At 42.5% G+C, this 17,916-nt stretch overlaps 1 protein-coding gene across 1 annotated transcript in view; it reads right to left on the bottom strand.

Moving 5' to 3' along the window:
• The window catches only part of osbpl10 (oxysterol binding protein like 10), a 220,943-nt gene that overhangs the window by 67,009 nt on the left and 136,018 nt on the right, over positions 1–17,916 (bottom strand). The window contains exon 7 of the mRNA XM_033013285.1: positions 2,154–2,300. Within this exon, the coding sequence (XP_032869176.1) occupies positions 2,154–2,300 (147 nt within the window). The remainder of the gene's footprint in view (positions 1–2,153; positions 2,301–17,916) is intronic.

Here is a 17,916-nt window from a genome sequence, read left to right as displayed (position 1 = left end):
TCAGCAACTTACCGACCAGGTAAGCTAAATACTGTGGCAGACATGTTAAACCCCAAAGCATTTGCTGAAATTACAAAGCAATATGGAACACCAGATATCGATTTCTTTGCATTCCGACTGAATCACCACGTACCGATTTATGTCGCTTGGGAACCAGACCTTGAGGCAGCGGCGATGGATACATTCTCGCTGAACTGGGGGGAACTAATCTCTATGTTTTTTCCCCCCTTTCTGCCTCATCAGTCAGGTACTACGCAAAATACAGATGAACTTTGCTTCGGACTTTTTGGTAGTACCCGACTGGCCTACACAGCCATGGTTCCCAGTGGTCCTTGACAGGGTCATTGAAACCCATGACCATTCCCAGCGGACCAGATCTACTGATCCATCCTGTATCAGGCGAAAGTCACCCATGCCATGACAGAATAAGCCTACTGGGTTGCAGATTCCAAAAAGACCTTTTGATGGACCTGGGATTGTCAAATAGGATCATGGACACGATGACAGCATCTCACCGACTTCCACCAAGAAACAATATCTCTCCAGTATAAGAAAATGGGAAACATACTGCTCGAGAATAGAGACAACCTACTAATCAACCACCATATCTATGTACCGGAGTTCCTGGCCAGCCTTCACCACGATGAAGGTCTGAACTATAGCACTATCAAATGTGCTAGAAATGCACTGTCAGCCTATCTAAGACAGGCACCAAGGGAAACAGGCCATAGGGTCTCGTCCACTGGTGGCCAAATTAATCAGAGGTACCTTCTATTCAAAACCCCCTAGACCTAGATATACCAAGATCTGGGATGTCAGCGTTGTCCTGACATACCTAAGGGATGGCCACCAGCCAGATCCCTTACTCTGAAAACAGCTACCCTGTATACGGCCATGCTGATGGCTTAGTCTCAGCATAAGGGTCCAGTCCTTTTACCTACTCAGACTGGACAATATGGTCATAACATCAGACCAAATAACATTCACCATCCAGGAGCTGGTAAAACAGAGTAGACCAGGAACTTCAGGACTCATTATGGAATTCCGGGCGTACCCACCTGACCACCGTTATGTGTCATGACTCACCTTCTACAATATATCAACACAACCTAAAATTCCCGAGGGAGACAAAAAGCACAACGGGTCAGCCACAAAAAAAGCCACTGGGTCAGGGTACTGAGTCAACCATCACTAGATGGCTCAAACAGGTATTGGGAGCTGCTGGAGTGGATACCGATATTTACACATCTCACTCCACCAGAGCAGCATCCACGTCGGCGGCTAACAGTATGGATGTGCCATTGGACCTACCCTGGTAACAGCGGGGTGGTCCATGGAAAGAACTTTTCAAACATTCTACAACAAGCCATCATAAAACCTGTTTCACTTGCGGAGAGAATTTTAGACGCTGCAAAAAATATATAATTTAAGCCCGGGGGAGCATTAATTTCTTTGTTATTATTTTCAAATAATACCATTGTTGTTTTGCAAACAGATTCATGTTTGATTACGATAACATACTTCCGCCCTTGGATGACTTCGGCAGCGAGTGAAGTATGGGCTGTTACACGGTTTGAAATCACAGAGCTTTAAAATCTTCACGTAGTCACTCACGTGACTCCGAAGTAAAATAGTAAGATTAAACAAGAACTTACCAGTTTGAAGTTTGATCTGTATTTTATGAGGAGTTACGATGAGGGATTACGTGCCCTCCGCTCCCACCCTCAATTATAGAGATCATCTGGTATCTTAGTTCTCCTTATCTTTACTATGTTTATTTCAATTATTGTGTTTTCTATGATTCCACACCGCTGCTTTGAAGTATGTCGCGCATGCGTGCTGGACGGGGTCTTCACGTAATCCTTCATCGTAACTCCTCATAAAATACAGATCAAACTTCAAACTGGTAAGTTCTCGTTTAATCTTACTATTTTATGTTAAATTGGCTATATGTACAAACATGGCTATACAGTGGTTTATGTTGTCAGACACTTTCAGTAAGGTATTTCTTGCATCCATATTCTATAGTTATTTTCCCCCCACAATAGTAAGATTGAAATATATAGCATTTGTACAAAACAGCCAACACAATCCTTCATTCAGTATTAAATACATTTGATTTCACAAGTTAAATGGGGAGTTTCATTACCTACCCTAGTAAGATCCATGCCAAGTTTCAGTTGAGAAAGAAGGTGTAATATGACACTCCGTTGATCATCCAGGACTCCCAACTCATCTTCCACATTCTCTTCACTATCTGTTATCTCGTCTTCAGGATTCATTGATTCAGGACATTGATGCTGATAAAAAGAAAATTAATTACATATAATTGGATAGGAACGAAATCAAAGATTAGACAGTTTTGAACTAAGCACTACTTTTTTAACACTTGTTCCCCTTTTGTAATGAATTTCCCTTTCAACATGGATAGGACAGGGTTGGAGGGATATGGACCAAGCACAGGCAAGTGGGACTAGTGTAGCTGGGATATTGTTGGCCGGTGTGGGCAAGTTGGGCCAAAGGGCCTGTTTCCACACTGTATCACTCTAAGACATCAAAAACAATATTACTGGAAGAGGAATTAATTAAGAGAGACACTACAGCACAGTTTCGTTATTTTGATGAGATCAGCCATTGCCGTAGAAGGGAAAAACAATGAACTCACTCTGTATGACTGCAATCTCCATGATCTCACATCCATGAATGAATGACTTAAGCCCCTGTCCCACTTTCCGGCGTTACCACGAATTCTCCCGAGTTTTCCCCTTGATTCAAACTCGGAGAATTACGGTAATAGCCAGCCGTAGGTACTCGGGGCTATATTTTATACTCGTGGACATTTTTCAACACGCTGAAAAAACGTCCCGACTTACCTGATGCCCCGAGTACCTACGGCTGGCATTACGAGCCGCTACGAAATATCTACGGACTCCTACGGCCTCGCTACGGACATTCTCCGACTTTGAATCAAGGGGAAAACTCGGGAGAATTTGTGAGTAACTCGGGAAAGTGGGACAGGGACAGCACATAACCTGGACCACATACCTGGACAGCACATAAAATAATGTTTTTCCACTGCACGTGATAATAATAAACCAAGACCTATATGAAATGCAGATATTGTTACTACAAACTTACTGATATAGCAGACAGACAAAACTGGCAGCAGTTTCATTAAGCTGGCTCAGGTTACCCAGTCATAATTTATTCAACATTTTTAAACATCACTAAAAATCACTACCTTTTTTAGCTTAGTTTAGTTTATTATCACGTGTACCCAGGTATAGCTTTTTGTTGCGTGCTGTCCAGTCAGCGGAAAGACAATCTATCGAGCCACCCACAGTGTACAGATACAGGATAAAGGGAATAACGATTTGTGCAAGATAGTCTGGTAAAGTTCGATTAAAGATAGTTCGAGGATCTCCCATAAGGTAGATGGTAGCTCAAGACCACTCTCTATTTAGTGATAGTGATAGTGATTCAGTTTCTATGTTTCTAGAATGCTTCAGTTGCCTGATAACAGCTGGGAAGAAACTGGTTGCCCTCTATTTGCCCCTATAACCTTACGCAGGTTGTCCAGGCATGAAAAGAACTTAATGGAATAGCTGAATAGGCATTCTTCAACTGAGATCCTTTGCAAATCCAAGCCTAAAGAGCTTCAGCTTGCTACTTATTTATACAAATCCTCTCTCGAAAATTTTAAAGGTTTAAAAATAGATGAATTTGCATATTAGCACACAGGCATGTTTAGGAAAACAAAATCATCTAATATTTTGAATCCTCTGTGGAGCGATCTAAAATAGTTATTTTAAAACTAGTAGAGGCACTATAGACTAGAGATGCTGAATTCTAGAAAAATAGGAGAACTGAAGGAAAAGCTGCAGGAAATACAGCCTCTGTGCAGGGAAATATATACTCTATATTGAAAAAGGTTAACTTATACTTAAACAAACAGGTTCAATTCTTAATAAGCAGACAACTCACAATATAGTTGGTAGACCAGTTCAAAACTTTACTAATTATGGAAGTGGCAAGAAAACCCCAACCAAGGGAGCAACACAGACCTTGGCTGTCCTCTCTCCACTTCCCTGAACACAGAATTACATGGTATTATATACTGTTGTTTTGTCACCTACGCACATTCCAAAGACATTATGGTCAGAGGTACAGAGAATACACATTACTCATCAATCATCGGTTGCATCAAAGGCATCTTGTCATGTGGTACAAGAACTTACATATCAAAGGCATCGGACATTGGTACAAGGACTTACATATCAAGGGCATCGGTCAATTGGTACAAGGTACTTGCATATCAAAGTCACTGCATACCACAAAGGCATCGGACATTGTCTCAATACCCCTCAAGGGCCTGTCCCACTTACGTGTCCTTGGCACGCAAATTACGCGACCTCGTGGTCGCGTTGAGGCGCATGGGCATAGTATGGCCGCGCGGGGCCGGTCCCATTGAGAAGCGCGGAGGGGTATGTAGTTGTGCGCGACATCGCGTGGGGTTCCAAAATCTTCGCGCGCCAACGGCCTGTCGCGGAACTGACGGGCAAAGTGGGACAGGCCCAAGACCCTGGCGCGATGCAACATCTCACCTTCAACAGCAGCAGAAGCGGGCAAACGATCGCCAAGCTCGGCCTGGGACTCACGGCCGTTGCGGTCCGGATCCGCCCCCACTCTTACTCGCAGAGCGGGGCCAAGAAAATTGAAGATAGACACAAAATTCTGGAGTAACTCAGCGGGACAGGCAGCATCTCTGGAGAGAAGCAATGGGTGACGTTTCGGGTCAAGACCCTTCTTTTCAGACTGAAGAAGGTCCTCGACCCGAAACATCACCCATTGCTTCTCTCCAGAGATGCTGCCGGTCCCGCGGAGTTACTCCAGCATTTTGTGTCTATCTTCAAATGACGTCACGCGCTCCAGACGGCTGTGCGGTCGAATGAAGTCGCACGGGACCGTCGCGGCTCAATGCGACCACGAGGTCGCGTAATTAGCGTGCCAAGGACACGTAAGTGGGACAGGCCCTTTACTGGGATTAATCTGGGCTTCCTCTCTCGTCAAATGGTAGGCGCATTTCAAAGTCATTGGTCATTATCTCAATACACAGCAACCTGAGGCAAGCCTAGACTTGCCTTTCTGTATCAATTTACTGGAGGAAAGCCTGCTTTGAGACGAAATATAAGTTGTAAGCTGGCCCAGGAATCCATTTAATATTTCCATTGGAGACCCTTCATCTTGACTGGAGAGATGAAGCCCTCTGTCCTTTTCCCTCCACAGATTTAGTTTAGTTTGTTTAGTTTATTGTTACGTGTACCGAGGTACAGTGAAATGTTTTTTTTATCGCGTGCTATCCAGTCAGCGGAAAGACTACACATGATTACAATCTAGCCATCCACAATGTACAGATGCAGGATAAAGGGAATAAGGTTTAATGCAAGATAAGGTCCAGTAAAGTCCATTTAAAGATATTCCGAGGGTCTCCAATGAGGTAGATGGTAGGTCAGGACTGTTCTCCAGCTGGTGATAGGATGGTTCACTTGCCTGACTACAGCTGGGAAGAAACAATCCCTGAATCTGGAGGTATGCATTTTCACACTTCTGTAACTCTTGCCTGATGGGAGACGAGAGAAGAGGGTGGGACCAGGGTGAAACTCATCCTTGATTATGCTGGTGGTCTTGCTGAGGCAGAGTGAAGTGTTGATAGAATCGATGGAAGGGAGATAGACACAAAAAGCCATTAAATGCAACACCTCCCACTTGCTCAGATTAAACTTCATCTGCAGTTTCTTCGCCCATTTCTATAGCTGATCTAAATCCCACTGCATACTTGGCAGCCTTCCTCACAGTCCACAACCCCAGTTCTCTTGGTGGCATCTACATAGTTATTAACCAACCCATCTATATTATTGTCCATAGACACAAAAAGCTGGAGTAACTCAGCAGGTCAGACAGCATCCCTTGGGAAAAGGAATAGGCGACTGTTTGGGTCGAGATCCTTCTTCAGACAGAGTCAGGGGAAAGGGGAACAAGAGATACAGGCGGTGATATAGAGAGATATAGAACAAATGAATGAAAGTAACGATGATAAAGGAAACAGGCCATCAGTAGCTGTGGGCTATGTGAAAACGAGTTACAGACAATGAGGCACAACAAGATGATTTTGAAGCTAGTGTGACGTTGGGGGAGGGATGGAAATAGAGGGGATACAAGGGTTACTTGAAGTTACATAAATCAATCTTCATACTGCTGGGTTGTAAGCTGCCCAAATGAAATATGAGGTGCTGTTCCTACAATTTCCTTGTTCATTAGTCACTGAAAGTAAGCATGCAGGTACAGCAGGCAGTGAAGAATGCGAATGGCATGTTGGCCTTCATAACAAGAGGCGTTGATTCTAGGAGCGAAGAGGTTCTTCTACAGTTGTGCAGGGCCCTGGTAAGACACATCTGGAGTATTGTGTGCAGTTTTGGTCTTCAAACTTGAGGAAGCACATTCTTGCTATTGAGGGAGTGCAGCGTAGATTCACGAGGTTAATTCCCGGGATGGCGGGACTGTCATATGTTGATAGAATGGATTGGCTAGGCTTGTATACTCTGGAATTTAGAAGGATGAGAGGATATCTTATTGAAACATATAAGATTATTAAGAGTTCGACACGCTAGAGGCAGGAAACATGTTCCCGATGTTGGGGGAGTCCAGAACCAGGAGCCACAGTTTAAAAATAAGGGGTAAACTATTTAGAACGGAGATGAGGAAAAGCTTTTTCACACAAAGGGTTGTGAATCTGTGGAATTCTCTGCCTCAGAAGGCAGTGGAGGCCAATTCTCTGGACGCTTTCAAGAGAGAGTTAGATAGAGCTCTTAAAGATAACGGAGTCAGGGGATATGGGGAGAAGGCAGGAACGGGGTACTGATTGTGGATGATCAGTCATGATCACAGTGAATGGCGGTGCTGGCTCGTACGGCCGAATGGCCAACTCCTGCACCTATTGTCTATTGCCTCACTGACAATGGAGGAGGCCCAGGACAGAAAGGTCAGTGTGGGAATGGGAAAGGGAATTAAAGTGTTTGGCAACCGTGAGATCAGGTAGGTCCAGGTGGACTGAGCAAAGAACTTCAGTGAAACGATCGCCAAGTCAACTTTTGGTCTCGCCGATGTATAAGAGTCCACACCTTGTACAACGGATACAGTGGATGAGGTTGGAAGAGGTGCAAGTGAACCTCTGCCTGAAAGAACTGTAGGGGTCCCTAGACAGAGTTGAGGGAAGAGGTATAGGGACAGGTGTTGCATCTACTGCGGTTGCAAGGGAAGGTACCTGGGGAGGGGGTGGTTTGGGTGAGAAGGGATGAGTTAACCAGGGAATTGCAGAGAGAACAGTCTCTGCGGAAGGCAGAAAAGGGTGGAGATGGGAAGAAGTGACGTAGTGGGATCTTGTTGGAGGTGTCAAAAATGTCGGAGGATTGTTTTGGATGCAATGGTTGATGGGCGACTGTCTCTGTTGCGACTAGGGGGACGGGGAACAAGAGCGTTGCTGTGGGCTACTGAGGAGACATGAGTGAGGGCCTCATCTATGATGGAAGAGGGAAACCCCTGTTCCCAAAAGAATAAGGACATCTCGGATGTCCTGGTGTGGAACACCTCATCTTGGGCGCAGATGTGGTATAGTCGGAGGTATTGGGAGTAGGAGATAGAGCCTTTGCAGGAAGCAGGGTGGGAAGATGTATAGTCTAGATAGTAGTGGGAGTCAGTAGGTTTATAAGAGACGTTAGTTGATAGTCTTTCACCTATGATGGATACAGTGAGATTAAGAAAGGGGAGGGAGGTGTCGGAGATGATCCAAGTGAATTTGAGTGCAGAATGGAAATTGGCGGTGAAGTAAATGAACTCCATCAGTTCTGCGAGGGTGCAGGTAGCAAGGGAGATTGGTTTGTGTGATGGTCTGGGGTGCTTCCACAATTCTCTGCATTATCTTGCAATTTCACAAATGCTGCCTGACTTGCTCGTTTTTCCAACTTCTTTCCTTCTATTGCTATTTTATAACTAGTAACTGAGTAATTATGATAAAACTGCTCTCAAATCCATCTAAAGTATTGCCACATTTTTGAGAGAAGGGGACAATTCCTGTGGCAATCGTGTCAAAACAAATTTCAGAAGGTTTAGGATACCATTCATATTATTTCTGTCTTTGTTTATTATCTAACTAAACCGCACATGGTCTTTCATTGTCTACATCTACACCATGCTTTTTGACAAATAGAAATTCAATTTCTTGACAAATTACCAAAGTTTAATATGGTTCAATTTTCTATGGCCAAATGCTTTAAAACCACCAATATCACCTCTAAAGGTAGACAAAAATGCCGGAGAAACTGGGTGAGACACTGAAGAATGGTCTCGACCAGAAACGTCACCTATTCGTTCGTTCCATAGAGGCTGCCTCACCCGCTGAGTTTCTCCAGCATTTGTGTCTACCTTCGATTTTTCCAGTATCTGCAGTTCTTTCTTAAAAATATCACCTCTTTGGTCATTTATATATGATCTAAGACCTCATACTCCTATGCCTTAATTCCTCAGCTTTCATGATCGTCCCAATATAAACAAATAAGTATTCATTTAATATCTCCTCCATCTCTTCTGGCCCTACACAAAAACAGCCATACTGATCTTTAAGGAGATCAATTCTTTCCCTCGCTATTCCTTTAATCTTTACACACCAAAATAATCTATTGGGCTTTTCCTTTCCCTTGCCTACCAGCTTCATTGCATGTTCTCTTTTTCCCTTCTTTATTGCCATAAGTATACTCCTAATACCTTTACTTGGAGGGATTCTCTTGAACCCAATTGCTGATGTATGCCTCCTTTTTCCTGACCAGACCTTAACATCTCTCATCAACCATGGTTCCCTAAACTTTCCAGTTTCACTCTTCACTCTAAGGTACATGCTGCACCTGTACTCTTGCAAAGAATCCCACTTGCCATCATCTCCTTACCTGCAAATAGATTTTCCCTGTCTGCACGTTAGGGCTAAAGGAATTAAGGGATTATGGGGAAACAACAGGAACGGGGCACTGATTTTAGATGATCAGCCATTATCATATTAGAAACATAGAAATATGTGCAGGAGTAGGCCGTTCGGCCCTTCGAGCCTGCACCGCCATTCAATATGATCATGGCTGATCATCCAACTCAGTATCCCGTACCTGCCTTCTCTCCATACCCTCTGATCCCCTTAGCCACAAGGGCCACATCTAACTCCCTCTTAAATATAGCCAATGAACTGGCCTCAACTACCCTCTGTGGTAGAGAGTTCCAGGGATTCACCACTCTTTGTGTGAAAAAAGTTTTTCTCATCTCGGTTTTAAAGGATTTCCCCCTTATCCTTAAGCTGTGACCCCTTGTCCTGGACTTCCCCAACATCGGGAACAATCTTCCTGCATCTAGCCTGTCCAACCCCTTAAGAATTTTGTAAGTTTCTATAAGATCCCCTCTCAATCTCCTAAATTCTAGAGAGTATAAACCAAGTCTATCCAGTCTTTCTTCATAAGACAGTCCTGACATCCCAGGAATCAGTCTGGTGAACCTTCTCTGCACTCCCTCTATGGCAATAATGTCCTTCCTCAGATTTGGAGACCAAAACTGTACGCAATACTCCAGGTGTGGTCTCACCAAGACCATGTACAACTGCAGTAGAACCTCCCTGCTCCTATACTCAAATCCTTTTGCTATGAAAGCTAACATACCATTCGCTTTCTTCACTGCCTGCTGCACCTGCATGCCTACTTTCAATGACTGGTGTACCATGACACCCAGGTCTCGCTGCATCTCCCCTTTTCCTAATCGGCCACCATTTAGATAATAGTCTGCTTTCCTGTTTTTGCCACCAATATTGAATGGCGGTGCTGGTTCAAAAGGCCGAATGGCTTACTCCTGCACCTGTCTTTCTATGTTTCTATGCAAGTTCCTGGCTATTGCCTGAAAATCCAGTCTTGTTCCAATTTAGGACCTTAACATTTGGGCCAGTACCATTCTTCTCCAATAACTACCTTAAAACTAATAGAATTCTGGTCACTGGTCCCCAAATGTTCCCCACTGATACTTCAGTCACGGCCCACTTCGTTCCCTCAGAGATGGGCCAGTGATGTTTCCTTTCTTAGTAGCGCCCTCTATAGATTAAGGAAGCTTTCCTGGAAACATTTAACAAATTCCAGCCCAACAAAACCCTTTACATTGTAGGAGAACAAGTCAATATAAAGTAAGTTAAATGACTCTCATTAATATCACAATATTACTTTGTTATCTGCAATATCCCCAAACATCCGCTCCTCTGATTGATGTTGTCTATTGGGGGACCCATAAATACAGTCTCATAGTGATCAATCCTCTCCTATTTCTATGTTCTACCATATAGCCTCATTGGACAATTCCCCAAGAATATCCTCTCCGAGCACTGTAGTTACATCTTCCCTGAATCAAAAAGTCAACTCCCCTTGTTTCTTATCTGAGTCTCTATCAAGCCTGAACATCTTTCCCCTGAAATATTGAGCTTGCCAACTCTGCCCTTCTCTCAGCTATGGTTCAATTATAGCTACAATATACCAGTCCCCTGAGCCAATCCACGCCCAAGTTTTTCCAGTTCACCTGTTAAGTCTCTTGCATTAAAATAAACAATTTAAATCACTGGTATTTCCGCTCTCTTTACTGTATGTGCACCTGCTTTCTCTGCCCACAGTATTTGACACCAACCTCTCCTCTGCCTTCTTTCTGCCCTGGTGCCTTCTCTCTACTCTGGGGCCTTTGCATCTGCCTTCATTCTGCTCACTTAGGCCCCTCCCCATGCCAATTTTATTTAAAGCCTCCTGAGTACCACAAGCAAATCTCCTTGTCAAGACATTGGTCTCCCTCCAGTTCAGGTGCAACCTATTTCCTTTGTACGTCACCTCTGCCCCACAAGGGATCCCCCCCCCAATGATCCAAAAACCTGAACTCGTGTCCTCTGCACCAACTCCTCACCCGTGTATTCACCTGGTCTAGACCTCCAGTGCTTATTCTTATAGGAGGAAATAAATTGTGTTAGGTACCTGAAATGCACAGTCTGTGAGAGTAGTTGAAGCTGAATCTTTCACAGCAGTTGGTAATGGCATATTAAGTATTGGTAACGGTTTATTATTATCACATGTTCCAAGATACAGTGAAAAGCTTTTATTGCCAGTCAAATCTACCATACACTAGTAGAAACAAGCCATTTACAAGCAAAACAGGTCGTGCAAAACACCAGAATGCCGAATATTCTATTACCGCATCATAGCATTACAGCTACCGAACATAAAGTCCATGATCTGCAATGAGGTCAGCTGGAAGATCCGGATTACACCACAGTTTATAGGAAGATTATTTATCAGTCTCATAAAGTAGGGAAGAAGCTGTTCCTGAATTAAGTGCCTACATGAAGACTTGGAATTGCTTAGGCATAGAGAGCTATAGTGGAAGTGCTTAGCGATGGAGTTAATACATAAAAAGACACAAAGTGGTGGAGTGACTCAGCATCTATCGTGAACATGGATAGGCGACGTTTTGGGTAGAGACCCTTCTCAGACTGATTGCGGTGGACAGGGAGAAAGGTGGAAGAGAGGAGGGGCAGGACAAAACCTGCAGAGTGACAGGGGGATACAGGTGAGAGGGGCTTTTTGATAGGCAAATAGTTGGACTAAGGCTAAAGATGAAAAGACAAAAGATGTGAGATATGGATAAAAGATTTGCAAATTATGAAGCTAGAGGAAGGAATATTGGTGGAAGGAGAAGGGGAAGTGGAGGAATGGGCGCAAATTCAGTTTTGAATGAGCCGTTTCCATGCTGTCTAATTCTGTGATCAATGTACATTGTTTCCAAGCAGCAGTTTTGTCAACTTTAATATGCAAGAAGGAACTGCAGATGCTGGTTTAAACCAAAGATAGACACAAAAAGCTGGAGTAACTCAGTGGGACAGGCAGCATCTCTGCAGAGAAGGAATGGGTGACGTTTCGGGTCGAGACCCTTCTTCAAACGTTTGTCAACTTTAATAACCTGGTAGAAGAGATCATATTAACAGGTAGATTTAGCATACCAGGCCTACAGGTCACCCTTCACTTGGAAATGAAGCTGTATTGGGAGACTGCTCTGTTCGATCATTATGCAACAATGGGAGAATAGGTCTATTTAAACCAAATGTACAGCGTAGAGGATGAAATATATTTTGCATCAGACTGCCCTAGGTTGAATGAAATCATGCAGGCTATTGCTGGCCGATCTCCCTGGAATCTTTAGCATTCAGCTAAGATCAAGTTCAAGACTTTTGGGCCGGCGTTGATATATACCATCTGAAAGCTCATTGATATGTAGATTAGAAGGGAAAAGGCCAGTTGACAGAAACAACATTTTTTTTGTCTTCCATTAGACTGCCAGGTGTGTTCTAAATTGATTATACAGTGCCCTCCATAATGTTTGGGACAAAGACCCATCATTTATTTATTTGCCTCTGTACTCCACGATTTGAGATTTGTAACAGAAAAAAAATTACATGTGGTTAAAGTGCACATTATTAGATTTTAATAAAGGCCATTTTTATACATTTCGGTTTAACCATGTAGAAATTACATCAGAGTTCATACATAGTCCTGCCATTTCAGGGCACCATAATGTTTGGGACACCACAATGTCATGTAAATGAATGTAATCATGTTTAGCATTTTGTTGCATATCCTTTGCATGCAATGACTGCTTGAAGTCTGTGATTCATGGACATCACCAGTTGCTGAGTGTCTTCTCTGGTGGTGCTATGCCAGGCCTTTATTACAGCCATCTTTAGCTTATGCATGTTTTGGGGGCTGGCTGGTCCCTTTCAGTTTTCTCTTCAGCATATAAAAGGCATGCTCAATTGGGTTCAGATTGGGTGATTGACTTGGCCATTCAAGAATTGACCATTTTTTAGCTTTGAAAAACTCCTTTGTTGCTTTAGCAGTATGTTTGGGATCATTGTCTTGCTGTAGAATGAACTGCCGGCCAATGAGTTTTGAGGCATTTGTTTGAACTTGAGCAGATAGGATCAGCAGGTGTATCATCAATGAAGATAAGTGAGCCAGTACCTTCAGCAGCCATACAGGTCCAGGCCATAACACCCCCACCAACGTGTTTCAGATGAGATGGTATGCTTTGGATATTGGGCAGCTCTTTCTCTCCTCCATATTTTGCTCTTGCCATCACTCTGATATGAGTTAATCTTCGTCTCATCTGTCCACAAGACCTTTTGCCAGAACCGTGGTTGCTCTTTTAAGTACTTCTTAGCAAACTGTAACCTAGCCATCCTATTTTTGCAGCTAACCAGTGGTTTACATCTTGCAATGTAGCCTCTGTATTTGTATTCATGAATTCTTCTTCAGACAGTGGTCATTGACAAATCCACATCTGACTCCTGAAGAGTGTTTCTGATCTGTCGGACAGGTGTTTGGGGAGTTTTCTTTATTATCGAGAGAATTCTTCTGTCATCAGCTGTGGAGGTCTTCCTTGGCCTGCCAGTCCCTTTGCGATTAGTAGGCTCACCACTGCTCTCTTTCCTCTTAATAATGTTCCAAACAGTTGATTTTGGGCTGACTGATGTCTCTAACAGTTTTATTCTTGTTTCTCAGTCTCATGATAGCTTCTTTGACTTTCATTGGCACAACTTTGGTCCTCATGTTGATAAACAACAATAAAAGTTTCCAAATGTGATGGAAAGACTGGAGGAAAGACTAGGTGCTGAGAGCTCTCTTATACCTGCATTTAGGAGGCATTTAAACACACTTGAGCAATTACAAACACCTGTGAAGCCATGTTTCCCAAACATTATGATGCTCCGAAATGGGGGGACTATGTATAAACACAACTAATTTCTACATGGTGAAACCAAAATGTATAAAAATTCCCTTTAATAAAATCTAATAATGTGCACTTTAACCACATCAGACATGTTATTGTTTTTATTACAAATCTGAAATTGTTGCGTGCAGAGGCAAATAAATGAATGATGGGTCTTTGTCCCAAACATTATGGAGGGCACAGTAAAGTCCAAAATCTAGTTGTCACTCATGATGAGGACCATAAAATCGGCTCTCTGCATCTAATCAGGTAGTGTGGGAATTCCAATTGGCATTTCTGGGCAATAGCTCAGTTCCAGCCCAATCCAGATCAATCTTGTAAGCTTTGTGGTAATATGGCACTCAACAAAAAGGACTATCTGCAAAAGGTCATGGAGTAGCTATACATTCAGTCAGCCCTTGTGATTTATAAGGAATCCAGGTTTATTTGTGGAGCCCAGAATGCCATGACTGCAGTCCATTAATCCCTTCAAGTAAATCAGAATTCCCCTGGGTCACAGGACTCAATAAATAATTATTTCACTCTCCTTCGAAGCAGAGCATTTGTGACATCCATAATGCACCAGTATTCTGGCCAAGTAAAATATAGCACACATCAGCTATTCCCACTTGAGATAATCCAAGAGACAAGTAGTTCAGGGTGCTAACTCTTCGCCTCTTTAGGCAGAACAGTCTAAGTGCAGGTGCGAGATTCAAGTTCAGTCTGTAAAAAAAAATCTGGCTTTCATCCAACATCTCTGCCTTCAGAAAAATCTTGGTGCCAGATTTATCACTTTTCAGAGAGCAAGAAAGAGGACTGCAGTTCTGGAGTTGTACAGGGCCCTAGTGAGACCACACCTTGAGTATTGGGTGCAGTTTTGGTCTCCAAATTTGAGGAAGGACATTCTTGCTATTGAGGGAGTGCAGCAAGGTTAATTCCTGGGATGGCGGTACTGTCATATGCTGAGAGACTGTCTTGTTTTTTTTAAAACATCTATCGTCAAGATCATCACCATCTGGACCATGCCCTCTTCTCAATGGTGCCTTTGGCAGGAGACACAGAAGGCTGACGTTCCATACGGCTATGGATGACATATGGATAACCATGGATAAGTCTCTTGTTTCCACCTCCTTAGCATTGTATTGATTTCATTACAATGTGCACACAGAATCAACAGAAATTAGTTTGCGTGCACAAAGAGGAAATATCAGCTCTGCAGGGTCTTCCCCAAACAAAGCATACTTAAGTAGAAGGGAGACAAGGAAGAAAAAGATAAATCATTGTAAATGAATGCAATAAATAATGCATACCAAGATACGGAGCAAAAATAAAACTTGAAAATCAGTTTTTTGTTAACAGCACTCATCACTGACATATATAATACAAAACATGGAATAAATAATACTTTATTGTAACTATACTTAGCCCATGGACCTATGGAATTAGTTGAGAAGTGTCTAAGAGTGAGAACTCTCAGTCTCTTGAGAATGGGAAACCATGCATGGCAATAATAGAAAAGAGAGAAGTAATAAGGAGTAAGAGGGATTGAGTGTCAGCCAGAAGACCACTGGCAATAGGGTGGGTGGAAAAAGGGTAGCACAAGGAGATTGGATAGGAGGATTTGGAGGAATGGAGGCAGTGTCTGAGGAACAGATGAGACTCACGAGAGAGGATCAAGATAGACACTCTCCAGCCTGTGGTATTGAGGACACTGGTCGCATGGATGGTTCTAAGAATCTGATAACAAATGGGATGGTAAAGAAATCACCAAAGATGGAAACTCAATGGGTGAGGCAACATCTATGGAGCGAAGGAAATAGGCGACGTTTCTGGTTGAGTCTGAAGAAGGGTCTTGACCCGAAACATCGCCTATTTCCTTCCCTCCATAGATGCTGCCTCACCCGCTGAGTTTCTCCAGCATTTTTGTCTACCAAAGATGGATACCACAGTCTCAATGATAGTTACTTAATGGTAGGTCTTTTATCATGCATGTGGTCCATCATAGGCTCAGCCATCTCCACTGTTGAAACAATCAACATTATTCACACAGCACCGAAACAGGTCCTTTGGCATGTCGACAAGATGCTCCATCTAAACAAGTCCCATTTGCCTGCGTTTAGCCCATATCCCTCTAAACCTTTCCTATCCATGCACCTGTCTAAGTGTCTTTTAAATGCTGTTATGGGATCTGCCTCAACTACCTCCTCTGGCAGAATGTTCCATATACCCACTACCCTTCAAGTAAAAAGTTGCCCTATTTAGGGTTATTATTAAAGGGTTCCTATTAAATCATCCCCTCTCAACTTAAACCTATGGTTCTTGATTCCCCTACTCTGGTAAAAGACCGTGCATTCACCCTATTTATTCCCCTCATGATTTTATCCACCTCTATAAGATCACCCTTCAGCTTCTGCAATTAAAGGAATAAAGTCATAGCCTGCACTTTGGCTAGAATACACAAGTCTCCAGTCAAGAAATTCTCTGGACCCATATTATTTGCAACATCAATTGCTCCAAACCATTTATTTATATAAAGTGGAAGGAATCAAATTGAATACTGGTTCTGTGCTCGCACAGAAGCAGAGATGGATCATTTGCTTGGCACTTGTGACAGAACATAGTTGCAACTGCTTTACCTCTGCGTTTACTATTTGCGTGCTGTTCCTCTGCCATTTTTGTGATGGAGCTCTTAGAACCTTTGGTTCCTATTAGCAGTTTAATTCCCACAATGTGGTATGACTGCAGAACATTGACCAGATCTATGGTTTGCAAATTCAGTTCCCACTATTGCATGCTATTTATCATGCATATAGCCTTCTGTTGCAGCTCTGTCAACTCATGTTTGTATTCCTTGATGTTGCTCCTGGCATCACTTCTATACTTATTGAATCATGGTTGATCCCTTATTTTTTATATATCTGCTGAACAATACAAACAGACTAGCAAGCCCATTTTGCAAAACACATTTAACTTTATGAAGCATTTAATATAAATAATTTAGTGTTAATTCCCTGCACTTAAAATCCTTCGTAGACTTAAATGTGACCGTGAACTGCATTTGTCAATTTTTTGAGAACTCACGGTGCAACATTGTGGTAATGATTGAATTAATACAAATTATAGTTAATGTTACTAACAGTTTCAGAGTTCCTATCTTTCAATATTGAAAAGCAAACAGTAAACTATACATAAGCTCAGTTTTACCCAGTTCTTGTCTGCCATTCTTTTTCCAACACCTTATCACAAAGAAAATAACTTGAGTCAATGGCATGCACCCATTTAAGCCAAGTGAAATGGATTGCATATACTTGGTTTTCACGATGGATTCACCACACAGCAAGAAGGTGATTACTAAAGCATAAAAATAAATAATGTTTTCATGAGAGAAAGCAGTCTGAGAAAGGTTTGATGCCAATGATTTGAAGGAACAGAACAGAAGAAGTTAGATCAGGATATAATTTTAACTTTAAATAGTAAGGAATAGACAAATTAAGTTAGTTTACAGTAGTTAGTTTATTTGCATTGTGAAAAATCAGGAGAGGAATTTTTTACTCAGTCACAACATACGTAATTACCAAGCTCTTCAAATGACAAGCTTTTCATTTATTCTGTCCAATAAGGCTGCGAGAGGACTCTGTATGTGAAAATAACTTTACAGAGAAATATTAGAGAAACGGGTTTTTCGGCCCACGTCATCCATGCCAACCAAGATGTAGAGCATCAAGGTGGATAAATCTATAGGGCCTGATGGGATTTATCCCAGATTATTGAGAGAGGCAAGAGATGTTGCAATAAACGTGAACTTGAAGAGATAAGATTGTGCAAATCTTGACAAAGTTCTTTGCACCTTTCTAGCAACAGGCAAAGTCCCGGAGGACTAGAGAGTAGTTAATATTGTTCCTTTATTTAAGAAGGGAAGTAGAGCAAATCCAGGACATTCTAGGTCAGTGTGCCTCAAATCAATGGCAGGAAAGCTATTGGACAGAATTCTTCAGGATAGGATTTACTCCCATATGGAAGAGAATGAGTTAATTTGGGCCAGTC

This window comes from Amblyraja radiata, chromosome 2, assembly GCF_010909765.2.
Source record: "Amblyraja radiata isolate CabotCenter1 chromosome 2, sAmbRad1.1.pri, whole genome shotgun sequence".
NCBI lineage: Eukaryota > Metazoa > Chordata > Chondrichthyes > Rajiformes > Rajidae > Amblyraja > Amblyraja radiata.
Note: the sequence above shows the minus strand (reverse complement) of the source record. Positions and strands in the feature narration are given on the sequence as shown.